Source organism: Myotis nattereri, assembly GCF_964212035.1.
Source record: "Myotis nattereri genome assembly, chromosome: 18".
NCBI classification, from domain to species: domain Eukaryota; kingdom Metazoa; phylum Chordata; class Mammalia; order Chiroptera; family Vespertilionidae; genus Myotis; species Myotis nattereri.
The window spans coordinates 38,023,014-38,039,312 of record NC_138093.1 but is presented as its reverse complement, the minus strand read 5'-3'; the positions used below and the strand labels follow the sequence as shown (position 1 = coordinate 38,039,312).

At 52.4% G+C, this 16,299-nt stretch overlaps 1 protein-coding gene across 1 annotated transcript; it reads right to left on the bottom strand.

Annotated features, from left to right (window-relative positions):
• Positions 1–1,155: 1,155 nt before the first annotated feature.
• ANKRD35 (ankyrin repeat domain 35) lies at positions 1,156–8,309 on the bottom strand. Its single transcript, XM_081113162.1, has 8 exons — positions 8,209–8,309; positions 7,370–7,551; positions 6,785–6,822; positions 4,643–6,652; positions 2,801–2,890; positions 2,494–2,559; positions 1,821–1,921; positions 1,156–1,361 (listed from the first exon to the last, which is right to left on the bottom strand). The coding sequence occupies exons 1-8, from the start codon at positions 8,295–8,297 to the stop codon at positions 1,355–1,357; spliced, it is 2,583 nt and encodes an 860-aa protein (XP_080969288.1). The 5' UTR covers positions 8,298–8,309; the 3' UTR covers positions 1,156–1,354.
• Between the last annotated feature and the right edge of the window lie 7,990 nt (positions 8,310–16,299).

Genomic DNA, 16,299 nt, shown 5'->3' with positions numbered 1-16,299 from the left:
TGTCATAAGATACGTAATAGTTCTGTTCTGTTCTCTGAGAGCAGGAAGGAGGGTCCCCTTCATAGAAATGATTTGGGCCTTTTTCATGCTCTTCCTCTTGGCAGCTGCACCCCCTTTTCCCTTTCTGCATCAGTCCTTGTCTCCATCCTCCCAGCCTTAAGGCAGTCCTGAGCCCAGCCACACGACCCTACAGCCGACCCGCATCTTCTCTAGGGCCTGACCTACGCTGCTCTTTTCCTGGCCAAACGCAGCCGGGCAGTGCAGCCCTGTGTGGGCCTCGTCTTCCATGGCAGCCCCTCCCCACTCCTCTCTCAACCCAGTCAGTCTCCTTACTGCCAAACCACTGTAGGCTGACACCCCACCCCACCCCACCCCCCACATACTCCAGCAGGGGCAGGCTGAGAAAAGGAATGGAGAGGGATCCTTGGGGGGGGGGGGGGGTGGGCGGGGAGGCACCAAGCCAAAATTCCAGATTTTGGAGGGCTTCGCTGCCTCATGCTCACCTCGCAATTTGGCTACTGGACAAACAGGAAGGAGAGGAGACCATGGGAAGTGGCCAAGAGAGAGGCATTTTTTTCCATCTGAGAACAGAACCTCAGGGAAGAAGCCACCTTTGAGTGTCCCTTCATCCCTGTCCCTGGAATCAGACTTTTCATCCCTCTTTGCTCCCGGGGCAAAGAACACTGACCACATGAGACCATGTGCTTCCAACCTAAACCCATGGTTTAGCACATGATGGAATATTTTAGATTATACATCTCAGAAAATCCACGCCTCCCAAAGTCTCCTCCTCAAACAGTGGACTCGGGAGTCCCGAGGCAGAACGCGATTAGAGCTGTTGGTCAGTCAGAGACGGATTTGTGGAAGACAAAGGAAGGGTGTCCATCCCCATTTCCACAGAGGGCTGCTTCTCACACTGAGTCTTAACTCATTAGTGGATGTATTTTGATCGGTATTTTTTCAGTGGAGAATAATAGCACAGAATAGGCTAGAACAGAAATAGTAAGGAGACATACTATTTCCGGTATGTCCACACAGGATGTAAAATGTATTTCTAACTGTGGACCATAAAGTTTAAAAGCTGCTGGCTGATGGAGCCATTTATGATGAAAAAGATTCCTGCCCCCACCTTCAACAGAAAAACAATGACACCCAGTATCGTGTTGCCCCTGCTTTATTTGTTACAGAGCTGGCTTCGATCAGTACCTCCTCTGGTTTCATCCATGCTGATTCCAGGGTTCCGATTCTCAGGTCTGCGCTCCCTCATGTCAGGCGAAGCTCACCCACACTATCCCTCATGGCCAACCTCCCACCCACTGCAGCCTGATGGAGCCTCTGGCAACCAGGGGTGCTCTTATTCCCTGCAAGAAGAAAGTCAAGGATGAAATGCACACACTTCCATATCCTCGGTCTCCTCCCGCCCTGCCAAGATGCCAAAGGGGGTCCTCCTCGCTCTGGGCTGGGGAGCAATATGAGAGAAGACCATTCTTTGAATGCATGGTGTGGGGTGAGGGAGAGAGTCTGCCATTTGTAGAGTCCTCCCCTAGGAAACAACTGTCCCACCATCACGCATCGTTTACTGGCATCTCTACCCCAGGCCGTAGAAGAGGCAACTCCCCTCTGTCTCCATCCCAGGTCAGCCCCCTCGGGCACGGGTTCCTGACTCCACCCAGTGATGCCATTATTGTGACTTCTCAGTGACCCTCACTTCAGATGCTCAGGGGAGCAAACGGAGACTCCAGTTCCCATCCTGAGCCTCCCCTCCTCTCCCCAGTCCTTTGTCCACGCTCCTGCCCCCATCGGCCTCACCCACAACTCACAGGAGAGCAATCCCGGGCCCCTCAGGGCCCGCGCTGCTTCTCTTGTCCTGCCTGCTGAGGATTCGCAGCAGGATATTGTAGACATCTGGTTCCATGTAGCCCTGGGGGTGGCAGGAAGGAAAGGAAGGGAGGAGAGGAACAGAAAATGGGGAGACAGGTGAGGGAGAGGCCCTGAGGAATGGTGGAATGCTGTTTGCTAAACGAGGATGGACGAGCTCTCACTTAAACAGTATTTAACTTCAAGGATGTTTCCTAATCTTTTCAAGGAAAGCAATGATGTTTACTTTTCAGGCCTGCTGTGAGGGTTACAACCTTGAATCAGAAGCAAAGCTTCCGGTGCACAGTAAGCGTTAGATCCTTTGTAGTTAATAGTCCCAATAGAGGAGCGAGCCCCCCACCTCCTCTTCCTTGGTGAGGGATACATAGGCCTAGGAGGGAACTGAGAAAGGGCATAAGGGACAGGAAAAGGCTTTACCGTGGGTCAGGAATTGAAAAGGGGGGGACAAACACCTCTCCCCCTCACATTCCCATATCTCAGGAGAGCCAGAGACCTGGCACTAGAACATCTAAAGGCTGGCTTTCTGGGAAATGACAAATATGTGTGGGTAAGAAAAGGGACCCCAAATGCAGTCCTCCCTACCCAACTCTCTGTGCCTCCCTCCTCCTTGCTCACCTGAGCAGCACTCAGTAGATGGTTTCTATAGGTAGAGATGATCTCTTCATGGTTCTTCTGAGAATCCTGGGGGTGAGCATCAATGGGGGTTATGTGCCCACCCTCCCATACTCACCCTGACCCCCAAGCATGAGGAACAATAAAATTAAGTGGTCAGCTGGGCCCGATGGTCTCCCTCGACCGCTCACTAGCCCAGCCTGGACCACTGCCTGAACAGGCCTCTGCGATTCCCAGGATTCTCCCACATCACTTCCCCTGTCCACCCTCTTCTCTAGCTGTGACCATTTCCCTAAGGGACAAAACATACCCGCAGCTGCGAGGCAAGGCGAGCATTTTCCCCCCGAACTGCTAGGACTTCCTCTGAAAGCTGCTCCACCTTCTTCAACAACTCCTTGATCTGAGGCCAAAGGGAACCAGTGAGGCCCAAGTCATGCCCACCCCCCACCCCCCCACCACCACGGTCAAGGCCAGCTTCCCTTTGCTGAGTATGTACTATGTGCCAGATGCTTTTCACGCCTTGTCACATGTCATACTCAAAACAGCTCTACTTCTGTTCTGGGAGGAACATCACTTCCCTGAAGGAAGTAGTATTACTCACCGATTGTTAAATTAATTTGTCAAAATCATACAGCTAATAAGTGATGACATAGGACTTGAACCAAGATCTTTTTGAATGAATGGTCCGTGCTCTTAAGTCTGCGCTGGGTCCTGAACCACTTCTGGCTGCTCACCGCTGAGCGAAATGGAGATGAGTGTTTGTGGTTGTGAGGCTACCGCACAGATGTGGTTAAGGATAACCAGCAGGAGGAGGGGTGGTGGGAGTGAGAATAACAAAAATACCTGATTGAGCACTTACCACTTTCAAAAAATCATTCCGAGGATTTTAAATACAATGTCTTATTTAATGTAATCCTCACAGCAACCCTAATAGTAGCCTCATCTTATACATGAAAAAACCTGAGACTTGGAGACTCCAAGGCTCACTCGATTTTGCAAGGATCGCGCTATGTTCTCTGGGTCTAAGGTGCTTTGGGTGTTAAGATTGGAGGTGAGATAACTCACTCGTTCAATCAGTACGTTTTGAAACTGAAATAGAAATCCAGACAATATCAGTCCAACATCCACTACACTGTTTTCTTTTACCCATTTGCTCTCTTTCCTCTTCTCCTTCCACACCAACAGAAAACCGTCCTTGCTTTAATTGGCCCCACCCACACTGATTCCTATTCTGTATAACTTTTTTTCTATTTGTATGCACGGTGTGTTATGTAAAACATGTGCTCCCTATATTTTTGAATCATTATATATTTGATCATGTACACAAATTTGAATAAGAAGTCTGAATTCATTTCACAGGTAAAGTTCTAGAATTACCAAATTCATTTATAAATTGATTTTTTTTTTTTAAGAATTCATAAAACATGCCCCTAGACACATGCAGAGTGGTGACTTTTGGAGCAATCATTAGGAAACTTGGGTATGGAACACGGCGTTTTTCAAACTTGTTACTTTGCATTGGCGCTCTCTGCCAATGGGAATCTTTTGCAGAACCTACTCGGGTTGAGGGGAAGGTGAAGTGGGCCTGGTCTACTTTTCTTAATCAGCCATGAATCACCTTCTCAGAACCTTAGCGAAACCACAGCAACCCACCGTGTCATCAGACCTGCTCTCAGGCTAAAGCATGATTTAAGTTAAAATGCTAATAAACCACAGTACTCCACAGGTGGTAGCCCCACCACATGGCTTCTAAATCCAGCGTCCAGATTTTTAACACCTAAGCCCCTTTCTCTCTTCTATTTACACCTCTCTATATATATTGATTTCAGAGAGGAAGGGAGAGAGAAATTAATGATGAGAGAGAATCGCTGATCCGCTGCCTCCTGCACGCTCCACGCCGAGGATCCAGCCCATAACCGAGGCACACGGCCTGACTGGGAATGGAACCTGACCTCCTGGTCCATAGGTGGATGCTCAACCACTGAGTCACACTGCCAGCCCTCACTTCCAGTCTTAACCCCAGACCACCTTAGGCCCAGAGAACATAGCGCCATCCTTGCAAATGGCTGGCGTTCTGTTTGGGAGGGATTCACCTGGCGAACCAAAGGCAGGGGCAGTTAGCAAACCTCCCCCCGCCGCCCGATCTCATCACCTTGGCCTCCTTGTCCTGGCAGGCCTCCAGAAGATGCTCCATCTTCTCTCTCAGCAGCCCCACCGTTTTCTCAAACTGCTCCGTGCGCCCGCGCATCTCGCTGGCCTGGCGCTCCTGCTCCGTGGCCCGGGCCGCCAGGTCCCCGCTCCGGCAGCGCTCGTCGGCCACGGCCTCCTGCAGGCGGCCCACCTCGCGGCAGGCCGAGTTGTACTTCTCCAGCAGGGCCTTCAGCTCCTGGCCCCACGCCTGGGCCTGGGCCGCCAGCGAGCTGCGCGCCCGCTCGTGCTGCCGCAGGCTGGCCGCCTCCCGCGCGCGCAGCTCGGCCACCTCCTCCGTGGCCTGGTACAGCAGCTGCTTCAGCTTCCCGATCTCCTGGCTCTTCCCGCGCATCGAGGCCTGCACGGCGCGCAGCTCCTCCTCCAGCTGCCCCAGGTCCTGCTCCAAAGCGGCCACCTCCGCGGGTGCTGTCACCTGGGAGGAGGGGCCCGGCTCCGGGTGCCGGGCGGGGGCTCCGCGCAGCCGCTGGTTTTCCTCCTCCAGCCTCGCCAGCACCTGCTGCGCCTCGCGGTGCCTGGCGACCAGGGCGCTGATGCAGGCCTGCAGCTCCTGCAGGGGCTCGGGGCCGGGGCCCCGGGCAGCGGCCTTGCCCACCAGGTCGGGGGGCAGGCAGTCCCACAGCCCTCGGAGGCCGCTGCTCTGGGCCGCCAGGTGCCTGCGCAGCTTCTCGGTGGCGTCCTTCTCCACCGCCAGCTCGTCCGTCAGGAGCCCCACGCTCCGCCGCAGCTGCTGGAGCTGGACCTGCGCCACGGGCCGGGGCACAAACTCCCGCTGCAGCCGCTGGCTCAGGGACTGCAGCTCCCCTTGCAGCCGCTGCCGCTCGCGGCCCAGCTCCCCCAGCTCCTCCAGCAGGTTGCTGTTGCTCAGTCTCAGGGCCGACACCTCCTTCTCCAGCATCCCCTTGGCCAGCCCTCCTCCCGGCGTCTGCGGCCTGCCCGGGGCCCCTGGAGACTCCCGCTGGGTCCCGGGAGCCCCCGTCGCCTTCTCCCCATCCGCTTCGGGGATGGTGTCTGAGCCTGCCTTAGGGGCTCCTTCTCTGGACTCCTGGGCAGGGGTCGCAGGGGTCGCTCGCAGCCCCGCCTTGGCCCGATCCAGCTTCAGCAGCACCTGCTCCAGCCTGGCCTCCATCCTCTCCCAGGCGGCCGCTGTGGCCTCCGCCCGGGACTTCCCCAGAACTCCCTCCAGGACGGGTCTTGACAAAGCCCCCAGGGCAGCGTCCTTCTCTCGCCAGGCGGCGGCCAGCTCCTCCCTCAGTTGTAGCAGTAGCTGGTTCATGGCCGCTGTGCCCGCTGCTTCAGCTGCTGTGCCTGCTCTTTCCGCCCCTGGGGCCTTCGGCCTCTCCTTCTGGCCAGCATGCGGCTGGTCTGCATGCTCAGGGCCAAGGGCCTGCCCACCGACAGTCGTCTGTTGCTGCCCTGTGGCTTCCCCCGGGATCTCAGACACTGGGCCCTGGGGTGGCCCCTGTTCTGGTTGGGACCTTCCATGGGCTTCATAATACATCTCCCGGGGGGCCGAATCTTCGGTCTTCTTGGCGGCTAACACTGGGTTGCCTGCGGCTGCGGCCACTGCCTGCTGCTGCTTCTTTAGCTCACGTATGCCCTCAGCCAGCAGGTCCAGGGGGCAGCCCTGCTCCATGCCATCCCCTCCAGGACGGATACCAGGACTCGGCCCGCCTGGAGCTCTGGGCTCCCGGAAGAGCAGCCGCCCCAGCTCCTGCACCTGCTCCCGGATCTGGTTGGCCAGGCCCAGGTAGGCTGCAGCCTGAGCCTTGCTCTCTTCTGTCTTTCCCACCAGCTCCTGCTCCAACTGAGAAACTCTCTTCTGCTCCTCTTCGTACTTCCACTTCCACTCCTCTGAGCACACATCCTCTCGCTCCTTTTCCTGCTCCACCCCGGGCTCTGCCCCCCGGGGGCTCTTGGGCGGAGAACCCACTGGAGGTTCAGATGGAGAGGCCTGTGTAGGAGACAGAAGAGTGACTGACGGGGAGCCAGGGCAGCTATCCCAGCCCCGGGAGGGCCTCCCGCCTGGGAGGCATCCCGGTGGGATGGCCTGGGTGGGTTGGAAGGGAGGCACTTAGGGTCTTACCTTAGATGCAGCATCTGGGTGTTGAACTAGCCCCTGACCTGTATGAAAAGACATGAGGACAATGTGACTCTCACTGAGAGGAGTGGCCGCAGTGTCCTAACCCTCACCACACAGCCTTCTTGGAGCCGGGAGCCACTCCTCTCAACCCAGCAGCCTTGCTTCCCGCCCCAGCTCACTCATTTTGTTCACTCACTTTATTGGACACTGTACCAGGCGCTGTTATAGGCACCAGGATATCAACAGTGAATAAAACAGACATGGCCTGTCATCTGGGGCGTTTACAGTCCAGCGGGGGGAGAGATTGACTGGGAAACCACACAGAGATGTTCAATCGCAGCTCAGGAGTCCTAGCGATAGCGCCAGCCAGAGCTGCCTTGGGTAAGACAGGGCTTCATTAAGGAACTCGGTGGCCCTGCTTTGGGGAACGCGGGGTCATCTCATAGCAGCAGCAATAAATAAGCAAACTCTGGACCACGTGGCAATTATTCGTCAGGTGGACTGTTTCCATGGGGACAAATGGGCTTCTAAGGAGCTTCTCTGAGCCACTGGGGAGGATCTTGAAGATACAAAAGGGAACTGGCTTACCTCCCCGCCGCCAGCTCAGGGCCTGCTGCAGCAGCTTCCGCAGTGCCTTGTCCTGTGTGCGCAGGCTGTAATACAGAGCATCGTGGCCCGCGCTGTCCACCGCCCCCGCGTCCGCTCCATGGCTCAGGAGCAGCTCAGCCACTTCGGCGCTGCCGTTCTCGCAGGCCAGGATCAGAGCTGACCTGTGGGTTAGGACAAATATATACATATATTCAGAGAGGAAGGGAGAGGGAGAGAGAGATAGAAACATCAGTGATGAGATAGAGTCATCGATTGGCTGCCTCCTGCGCACCCCACACTGGGGACTGAGCCCACAACCTTCTGGTTCATAGGTCAACACTCAACCACGGAGCTATGCCAGCCGGGCGAGACCACAACTTTTCAAATGCCATTCCTGGAGCTGCAGCATCAGAAAGCAGGGCCGATGGCAAGGGCTTCATTTTTCTCTGCTCTACATATTAAGATTCTGCATAAATTCTTTACTGGAGAGAAGGGTTTCATTGCTCGGAAGATAGTTTGAAAACCAGTAAATTAAACTAATGAGTCCGGAGGTATTGATTCTGCTTCCCAAGTTAGGAAGCTGGTGGTGACAGCAGCTGAATAAAAGAGTATAAGGAAAACTTTCTTCCCGTCTCAAGAGGAAAACAGTGAAACAGAGGAGATCTCTTGTAAGCCACCACTCAGAAGGAAAGAGACCAAGGACACAGAGACCAACCTGCACACACACATACACACACACACACACACACACACACGCGCGCGCGCGCGCGCTTTGCCCAGTGGCTCCTTCCTAGATGGGCCAGGGCCTGGATTGGGGTGGGAAGACGGGGAGGGCTCACTTGTCATCCTTGTCTGTGACATTGACTCGGGCGCCTCTCTGCAGTAACTGTGAGCAGATAGCTGCGTGACCGCCCAGCGAGGCGATCATCAGGGGTGTGCGTCCATCCTGCACGGATTGTGGAAAGAGAGTTCATGAGAAGCCAGAGGTTTGCACAATCCTACCAGCTCCCTCTCCCCACACCTCTCCAGGAAAAAAGCCCAGCCTAGGGGCTAAATACCCCTTTGGAAGGGTTGAAAGCTCTCCAGAAGATAAGGCTTAACCTCTCTGTGAGGAAGAGGAGCAGGAGGGAGGAAAGGTGGTGCTGTCCAACCCCTGCTCACAGAAGTTAGCTAATCAAGCTCAGAAAGAGCAGCAGCCTGCCGGTGCAGGGCGCTGGCCAGGGTCCCGCTGATACTCACATTGTCCAGGACATCCAGGAAGGCCTCATGGTCACACAGCAGGAGCACACTTGAGGCACAGCCAGAGGAAGCTGGGGAGGGTTGAGGGATGGTTGGGCGAAGGGGAGCAGGAAGTGCACCTAGTCAGATCGTGACCCAACATCCCCTCCAACTATCTTAGTATCAGCCCTGCCCTCTCCACCAAATGTTATCCTCCCCTGCCTTCCTCCCCTATCTTCCCCGCAGCCCTGTGCCCACAGTCTCCTGGCACACACCTGCCCAGTGCAGCGGACTACGATTTTCTGCATCCACAGCATCTTCATTGGCACCGTGCTGGGAAGAGCCACAAAGGGAAGCCGCATGGAACAGAGTGTTAACGTTCTCATCCCATACCCACCGTGGGGTCCCCAGCTTCCTAATTACGACGGGGAGGGGTGGGAGGATCATAGCTTTGTCCAACTGCTCAGCAGGCCCATTCCATTTCTTACAGGTGACAGGCAGCCTTAAATTTCAGCCCTGGTTCTTAAGCCTAGGGCCTGAGGAACATCCGGTTACGGATAAATAAGCATGCTAGGACAGTAACGCCCGGGTCATGGCCGGTACTTTAGGATTGTAATTGGGAATCTTGCAAAGGGCTGGGAAGAACAAAAGCAGAACGGCCGTGGGCCCAATGACCTGTTGGCCTTCGTACTTTTGGAAACTTACTTATTAATTGTCCACATGTCATTTCACATGTATATTTTCCTTTGTGCTCTAGACTATGAATTCCTCAAAGACAGACAGTAGGATTTTGGTTTAATTTGAAACTCTCTGCCCTCCTTCTGCCTGCCCATCATCATCACAGCAGCCAGTCTCTGAAGTGGCTCACCAATGGCGGGCCTCAAAACATATGCATATTGCCCTAACCAGTTTGGCTCAGTGGATAGAGCATCGATCTGCAGACTCAAGGGTCCCAGGTTTGATTCCGGTCAAGGGCATGTACCTTGGTTGCGGGTACATCCCCAGTGTGGAGTTTGCAGGAGGCAGCTGATTGATGTTTCTCTCTCATCGATGTTTCTAACTCTCTATCCCTCTCCCTTCCTCTCTGTAAAAAATCAATAAAAAAATAAAAATAAATAAAATAAAATAAAAACATGCATATTGACTGCGGGGCAGTCAGTCCCTGCCAACTCAACTTTATGACCTGCTCTCAAGGGCAGCATAAGTGCAGGGCCTGCACATAGTAGGTGTTAAATAAATGTTTGTGAATTAAAGAATCAATGATCACCAGCTCTCTCAGTGGGGAGAGAGGTATATTTGATTAAATATTGCTTGTGACTTCAAACAAAGTTCGGAAACTCGGGGTCCACTTCTTCCCTTCACAGGAGGAGTATCGAGGGGTTGCTCTACCTGCAGCAGGACCTTGACACACTGTGGCTGGCAGGAGATGGTGGCCAAGTGCAGGGCGGTGCTCCCTGGAAAGAGGAGGAGGAAGAGAGGCAGGTGGGTGGCCCTATGCAGGCCAGTGACTCACAGGGAGGGAAGGCAAGAGACGCACAGATAATCAAAGGGAGATTAGAGAGAGAAGCTCTCAGGCACATGGGGCCAGAAATTCCTGTTCCCCAGGTGCCCGGTACACGTGGTGGAGGTGGAGGGGGGTAAGGTGTACCCAGCTGGCGGGGAGGGGAACCTCTGGAGGGTGCCGGCCAGGCTTTCTGAGGAAAGAAGCAGGGGCTGGTTGGGAACCTCCAGCAGGGCCCCGCACCGGCCCCCACGGCTGCCGTAGAGGGAAAAGCAAGCAGCATGGCCCAGTCTGACTCACCGTCCTCATTCTTGCTGTTGATGTCGGCCCCATTGGCAAGCAGGATAGTCAGACATTCTGTCAGGCCCTTGGAGGCTGCCAGATGAAAGCTGCGGAAGGATGAAGGGACCAGGGGATGAGGAATGGGAGAATCTTCGTAATCTTAATAATCACTGCCTGCTACACCAAGGCCGATCCCAAGAGCAGAGAGGGAAACTCCCCTGGCCCGACTTACTGAGAAAGAGATGGCTCTGAGGCAGTGATGGCGAACCTTTTGAGCTCGGCGTGTCAGCGTTTTGAAAAACCCTAACTTAACTCTGGTGCCGTGTCACATATAGAAATTTTTTGATATTTGCAACCATAGTGAAACAAAGACTTATATTGTTGATATTTATTTTATATATATAAATGCCATTTAACAAAGAAAAATCAACCAAAAAAATGAGTTTGCGTGTCACCTCTGACACGCGTGACATAGGTTCGCCATCACTGCTCTATGGCCTACTGTCATGAGTGAGAGGACGCTGGAAGCAGATATAGAAATAAGAGCTACGGGTCCCAAGCAATGTCAGACTATGGCAGGGCGTCCAGGCCCCTTCCCAGACTGGCCGTGTCACAGGAAGTGTCAGCCAGACCAGAGCAGAGGGCTGGACAGGGGAAGCCGACTTGGGCAGAGACGAGAAGCAATATCCCTCTTGTCCTACTCACTCCTCTTAGCCGTGTGGCTCTCGTAGCTACCACTTCATTCTGAACTTTCCAAGCACACCCCCCGCCTCTCTGTGCAATGCAGAAATACTCGATTTACTGTATGGGTCCGTTTCCTGTTTGTTTCGTGGGCTTTATGTCCTCTTTGGTCAGTTTTGTAAGCTGGGTTGTGCGGTGGACGGAGCTCATAGACAATATCTTCTTCCCTCACTTTGTGCCGCACTTGATAGGTCGCAAAGACTTATTAGGACAAAAAGGGCCCTGAAGTTGTAGGCGTTCCCTGTCCTCTGACATATTGGGGTTGGAGTTTTCAAAGGGAATCACATGCCAAAGGTGGGTCCCGGGGACGGACTTACGGGGACTGGCCGTTGGCGTCTAGCTTGGTGGGTCGGGAAGACTTCCTGGAGGCCAGGGCGGCCACGCGCCCCACGTCCCCCCGCTGCACGGCCTCCAGCAGCTTCTGGTCACGGCGGTTCCATCTCTCCACCTGGTGCAGAGCCACAGATTGTGGTTTAGGTGAGGGTGGAGTGGAGAAAGGAAGGAGACTGCCCTAGCCAGTTTGCTAAGTGGTTAGAGCAGGGGGGTCCTCAAACTTTTTAAACAGGGGGCCAGTTCACTGTCCCTCAGACCGTTGGAGGGCCGGACTATAGTTTAAAAAAAAAAAAAACTATGAACAAATTCCTATGCACACTGCACATATCTTATTTTGAAGTAAAAAAACAAAACGGGAACAAATACAATATTTGTATTTGCATGTGGCCCGCGGACTGTAGTTTGAGGACCCCTGGGTTAGAGCGTCAGCCTGTCGACCAAAGGGTCCTGGGTTCAGGTTCTGCTCAAGGGCACATACCTTGGTTGCAGGCTCCTCCCCCAACCGGGCCCTAGTCGGGGCTCGTGCAGGAGGCAACCAATCCATGTGTTTCTCTCACATTGATGTTTCTCTCTGTCTTTCCCTCTCTCTTCCAATCTCCCTAAAAGTCAATGGGAAAGTATCCTCGGGTGAGGATGAACAGAAAGGAAGGAGATGCTTAGGAAGATGCCAAGCCAGGGGAAAGGAACATCCCTGAGGGCCTTTCAATGTCCCAATCAGCCTAGATCACATGGTCCTCATTAGGTGAGCAGTTACATATCACCAGTTCATATGCCACCAAGCACCTCTTCCGGTTATTGCCAGCCCTGGATCAGAAGGTGCTTGCACTACTGAATTAAAAATCGTTTTGAGCCCTAGCTGGTTTGGCTCAGTGGATAGAGCGTCAGCCTGCAGACTGAAGGGTCCCAGGTTCGATTCCGGTCAAGGGCATGTACCTTGGTTGCGGGCACAGCCCCAGTAGGGAGTGTGCAGGAGGCAGCTGGTCGATGTTTCTCTCTCATCGATGTTTCTAACTATCTCTCTCCCTTCCTCTCTGTAAAAAATCAATAAAGTATATTTTTTAAAAATCGTTTTGAGTGCTGGATGCAGAGCATTTCAGATGCCTTTTTAACCATCATTATGATTATCCTTTGGGTGCACAGCCTCAGACTCCCTTCCCTTTTGCTCTTGGGGTTTTGCTGGAGCAAACGGAACCAACTGACCACTCCTGATTGGGTTCACATTGCCTCTCAGCTTCCCATGCTGCTCTGCTTTTTGTCTTCAGATATTTGGGGAATCAGGGCAACTAACATCAGGTCACAGCCCTGAGCCCAACTATCTACCCATCGGCATTGGGCCCCAAAACTGGGAGGAGAAGCACAGGGCTTCGGTTTTCCCATCTCATATCCCTGCCCATTACCTAGTTGCTCTCCCTTTCAGGGCAACCACCGCCAAAAGGCAAATACAGGTCTCTCCTAGGTTTGAGGAGGCAGCAGAGGCCTCTCGCCTACCCCTCCCTCCCCACCTTCCCCTGCTTCTGACAGGGAGCAGCTGTCCCAGATAAGGCCACACCTGGGCATGCATTGTTCCATTATTTCAGCGTGACTTTCTCCAGGTGATGGGGTAATTACAATAATTGAAGTATCACAGGGTGTGAGAGAGAGAGCTGGGTAAAACCACCCAGGGCTAAAGGCACAGAAAAGCCTGGTTTGACCCAGAGAAGGGGATGCAAAGACCCGTGGACGGTGAGAAGGGCCGCAGGGGGGCTTTGTCCGCAGGCCCGAGTTTGGGGTCTGGTTCAGCTACTTTCTCAGCTGTGTGACTGACCTGGAGTAAGCCTTTTCACACCTCTCACCTGTCTCCTCCTCTGTCACGTGTGGAAAAGAACGACTGGCTCGTCGTGCTGTGAGCAGTAAATGAACTAATGTGTCTAAAATCTCTTGTAAACTGAAGAGCTACACAAGTGCATGGCATCCTTATAACAAAACAAAAAGTGCCGGGCTTTGCTGGTGGCACATTGCATTTTATGAGGTATAATCTCAACAAGGAAGAGGCTACGGGAGGAGGTGGAAAAATATAGGGCCAATGGAAGCCAAATAACTCATTTTCAGATACTGTTTACATAGCTAGGGCACATTATCCATCAAAAACAGGACAGATTTTAAATGTGCCAACCATAAAATGACCCAGGGGAGATGGTTTAGGGGTAAGACGCCAGGACACACTTGTAAATCCTCAGAGGCCTTTATGCTATTTCACTTGATGCTATTTCAACCAGCCCCTCAATCTCCCTGGAAAGTGGTTAGGGCTGATATTATTTTATCTGTGTGACAGAAGACGGAACCAAAGCCCACGGAGGTCAAATAACTGTGCAGACACACCACAACAGGGCAGGAACGCTGAGATTAGAACCGAGGCCCCCTGCTGCCCAATGCCAGTTCTCACCACCAGACCACACTCCTACCCAGTGATGGGAGACATTTTACCTATTTCCAAATAAGCAGCCTAAGACTGCCTCAGGGCAGGGCCGCCCACTCTCAGACGCTACCTTTCTGCACAGAGAGTCTCCAAGCAGGTTCATTCTCAAAGGACAAAATAAGCAAAACGATTGCTCCACATACCAACAGGCTGAGGTGTAAGAACACCTTCTTCAGCGTCCCTTGGGTGCTGGGTCACCCTCAGAACAAGCAGAGAGCTAGCACTATGCCTCCAGCACAGCCGCTGCGGTCAGCTGACCTCAGTGTGAAGTCCTCCGTTTAAAATCCCCATTCTAACACTTCCGATCCTTGTGAATTTAGGCATGTGAAAACTTCTCTGAACATCAGTTTCTAAATGACATAAAGCACCTAGCACTGTCTGGCACATAGTAGGTGCACAATAAATGTTTGTTGAAGCCCCATTCTTTCTAGCCTTTTGGGGCTATGGACGGAAGGGGCCACATGCTGACCTGACAAGCTCAGGGGAGGCCTGCATGGCGGTCTTGCAAACTCAGAGACCTAAAGTCACCACAAAGGATGGTCTGAAATGAAACTTTGACTAAAAGCAGTTATGGTGGGTAATTACATCGTAGGCCAGTATCTTCACTGACAAGGTCAACCTTTATCTTAACTGAGCCCATCTGTCTTTTTGCATCTATGATAACATACCCTTGAAATGTCTGGGTAACTTGTAACTTCCCTTTTTCTGGACCCCTTGGGGCACAACCTAATGTGCCTGGGCACCAGGGCAGACACCACCAATTCCTTCATTGTTATGTTAATCGTTCCTGCACCCACCTAAGAATGTGTCAATCATTTTACTTTTTATCCAATCCCAGGCGTTTCCCTGCTTTGCTTTCTCCCGGCTCTCTAGTCTATCACCAATGGATTTCATGTAACCCACCTATGTCCCTTTCCTTTGATTGCAATGTATAAATACAGATGTAACCAGCCATTCTCCTGAACATTCTCTCAATTCATTGAGGTTCTGCTTCCGGGCATATGTCGATAGTTTGGCTCAAATAAACTCACAAAAATTCTTTACAGGTTTCAATGTTTTTTTACGTTAATGGGGGCAAATTTGGAGTTCCTGGGCTCAGAATTCTCCGTACAGGGGAGTGGAAGGAAGAGATCTTGTTCATATCAGCCGATGCTTAACAGCTAGGCTGTCTAGATGGTAACAGTGTTTCCTAGCAAAGTAGACACTTTTCTTTCCAGCTAGACAGTTCTAAACCCACTGGATTTACTTCCTACAATCTTGTTATACGAAGAAGAATTTAGAATAGGTGGAAATTCTTCATGGCCAAAGCTCTGCGGAGCAGGGTGGAGAAAGGCAGAGATATGCTTCTAAATTCCAAGATCTAGTCCATTGCTCACCCAGCACCTTGGAAAAGAGGTCCTGGATTACCATCACAGCCTCAAGGGAGCAATTACCAAAGTAATCAGCAGATTCAAATACAAGAATAAGCATTGTATTTCTGTAGTTAAGATTAGGGGGCCTTGGTAAAAGTAATTGCAACTTCTTCTCTCTGGCTGTGCGCCCGTAAGCTTCCCACCAAGACACAGCACACCAGCAGCAGAGGAAGAGTGGCCACCGGAACCAGGAGCTGACTCTCAATTTTTAAAATGCTACTGACATTTCTCTAAACTGATTCAGTCCCAACTGTTTAAAGCTATTTTCTGGCCTACTTCCTGCAAAGGCAGAGTAAGCTAATATGTAAGACGCCCTCCTCAAAAGCTTCCTTTACTTGACTAAAATAAGATTATAACAGCTGATTTTTGTCTGTTTGCTCAATTTCCTATATTCTGGATAACTTAGATTAGTTTTAAAATGATCAGGCCCCAGCCTGTGTGGCTCAGTTGCTTGAGCGTCATCCCATGCACCCAGAGGTCGCTGGGGGTTCGATTCCCATTTGGGGCTCCATTCCCAGTAGGGGGTGTGCAGGAAGGCAGCTGATGATGCTCTCACATCGATGTTTCTCTCTTTCCCTGTCCCTCCCTCCTTCCCTCTTTAAAAAAATCAAGCCCTAGCCATTTTGGCTCAGTGGATAGAGTGTCAGCCTGGGGACTGAAGGGTCCCAGGTTCAATTCCAGTCAAGGGCACATGCATGGGTTGCAGGTTCAATCCCCAGTAGGGGGTATGCAGGAGGCAGCTGATCAATGATTCTGTCTCATCATTAATGTTTCTCTCTCCCTTCTCCCTTCCTCTCTGAAATCAATAAAAAAATATTTTTAAAAAATGAATAAAAAATCTTACAGAAAAAGAAGAAAAGATGATGATCAGTGATTTTTCAGTCTTTATCTCCATTTGAGAGTGAAGGGCTCTGGCCCTGGACCCAGAGGTGGGGTGCGGATGGGCAGGGCCAATCCAGTGTGACTGGGAAGCCAGGCTTTAGGAGTG

What these genes read in the sequence shown, in the direction of transcription:
- ANKRD35 (XM_081113162.1), bottom strand. Translation starts at nt 8,297, where the DNA reads ATGATCGCCTCGCTGGGCGGTCACGCAGCTATCTGCTCACAGTTACTG. An exon ending in ACCCAGATGCTGCATCTAAG is followed by an intron (nt 6,653 to 6,784) that starts GTAAGACCCTAA and finishes TCTCCTACACAG; the next exon opens with GCCTCTCCATCTGAACCTCC. An exon ending in GCCTTGCCTCGCAGCTGCGG is followed by an intron (nt 2,560 to 2,800) that starts GTATGTTTTGTC and finishes GCTCACCCCCAG; the next exon opens with GATTCTCAGAAGAACCATGA.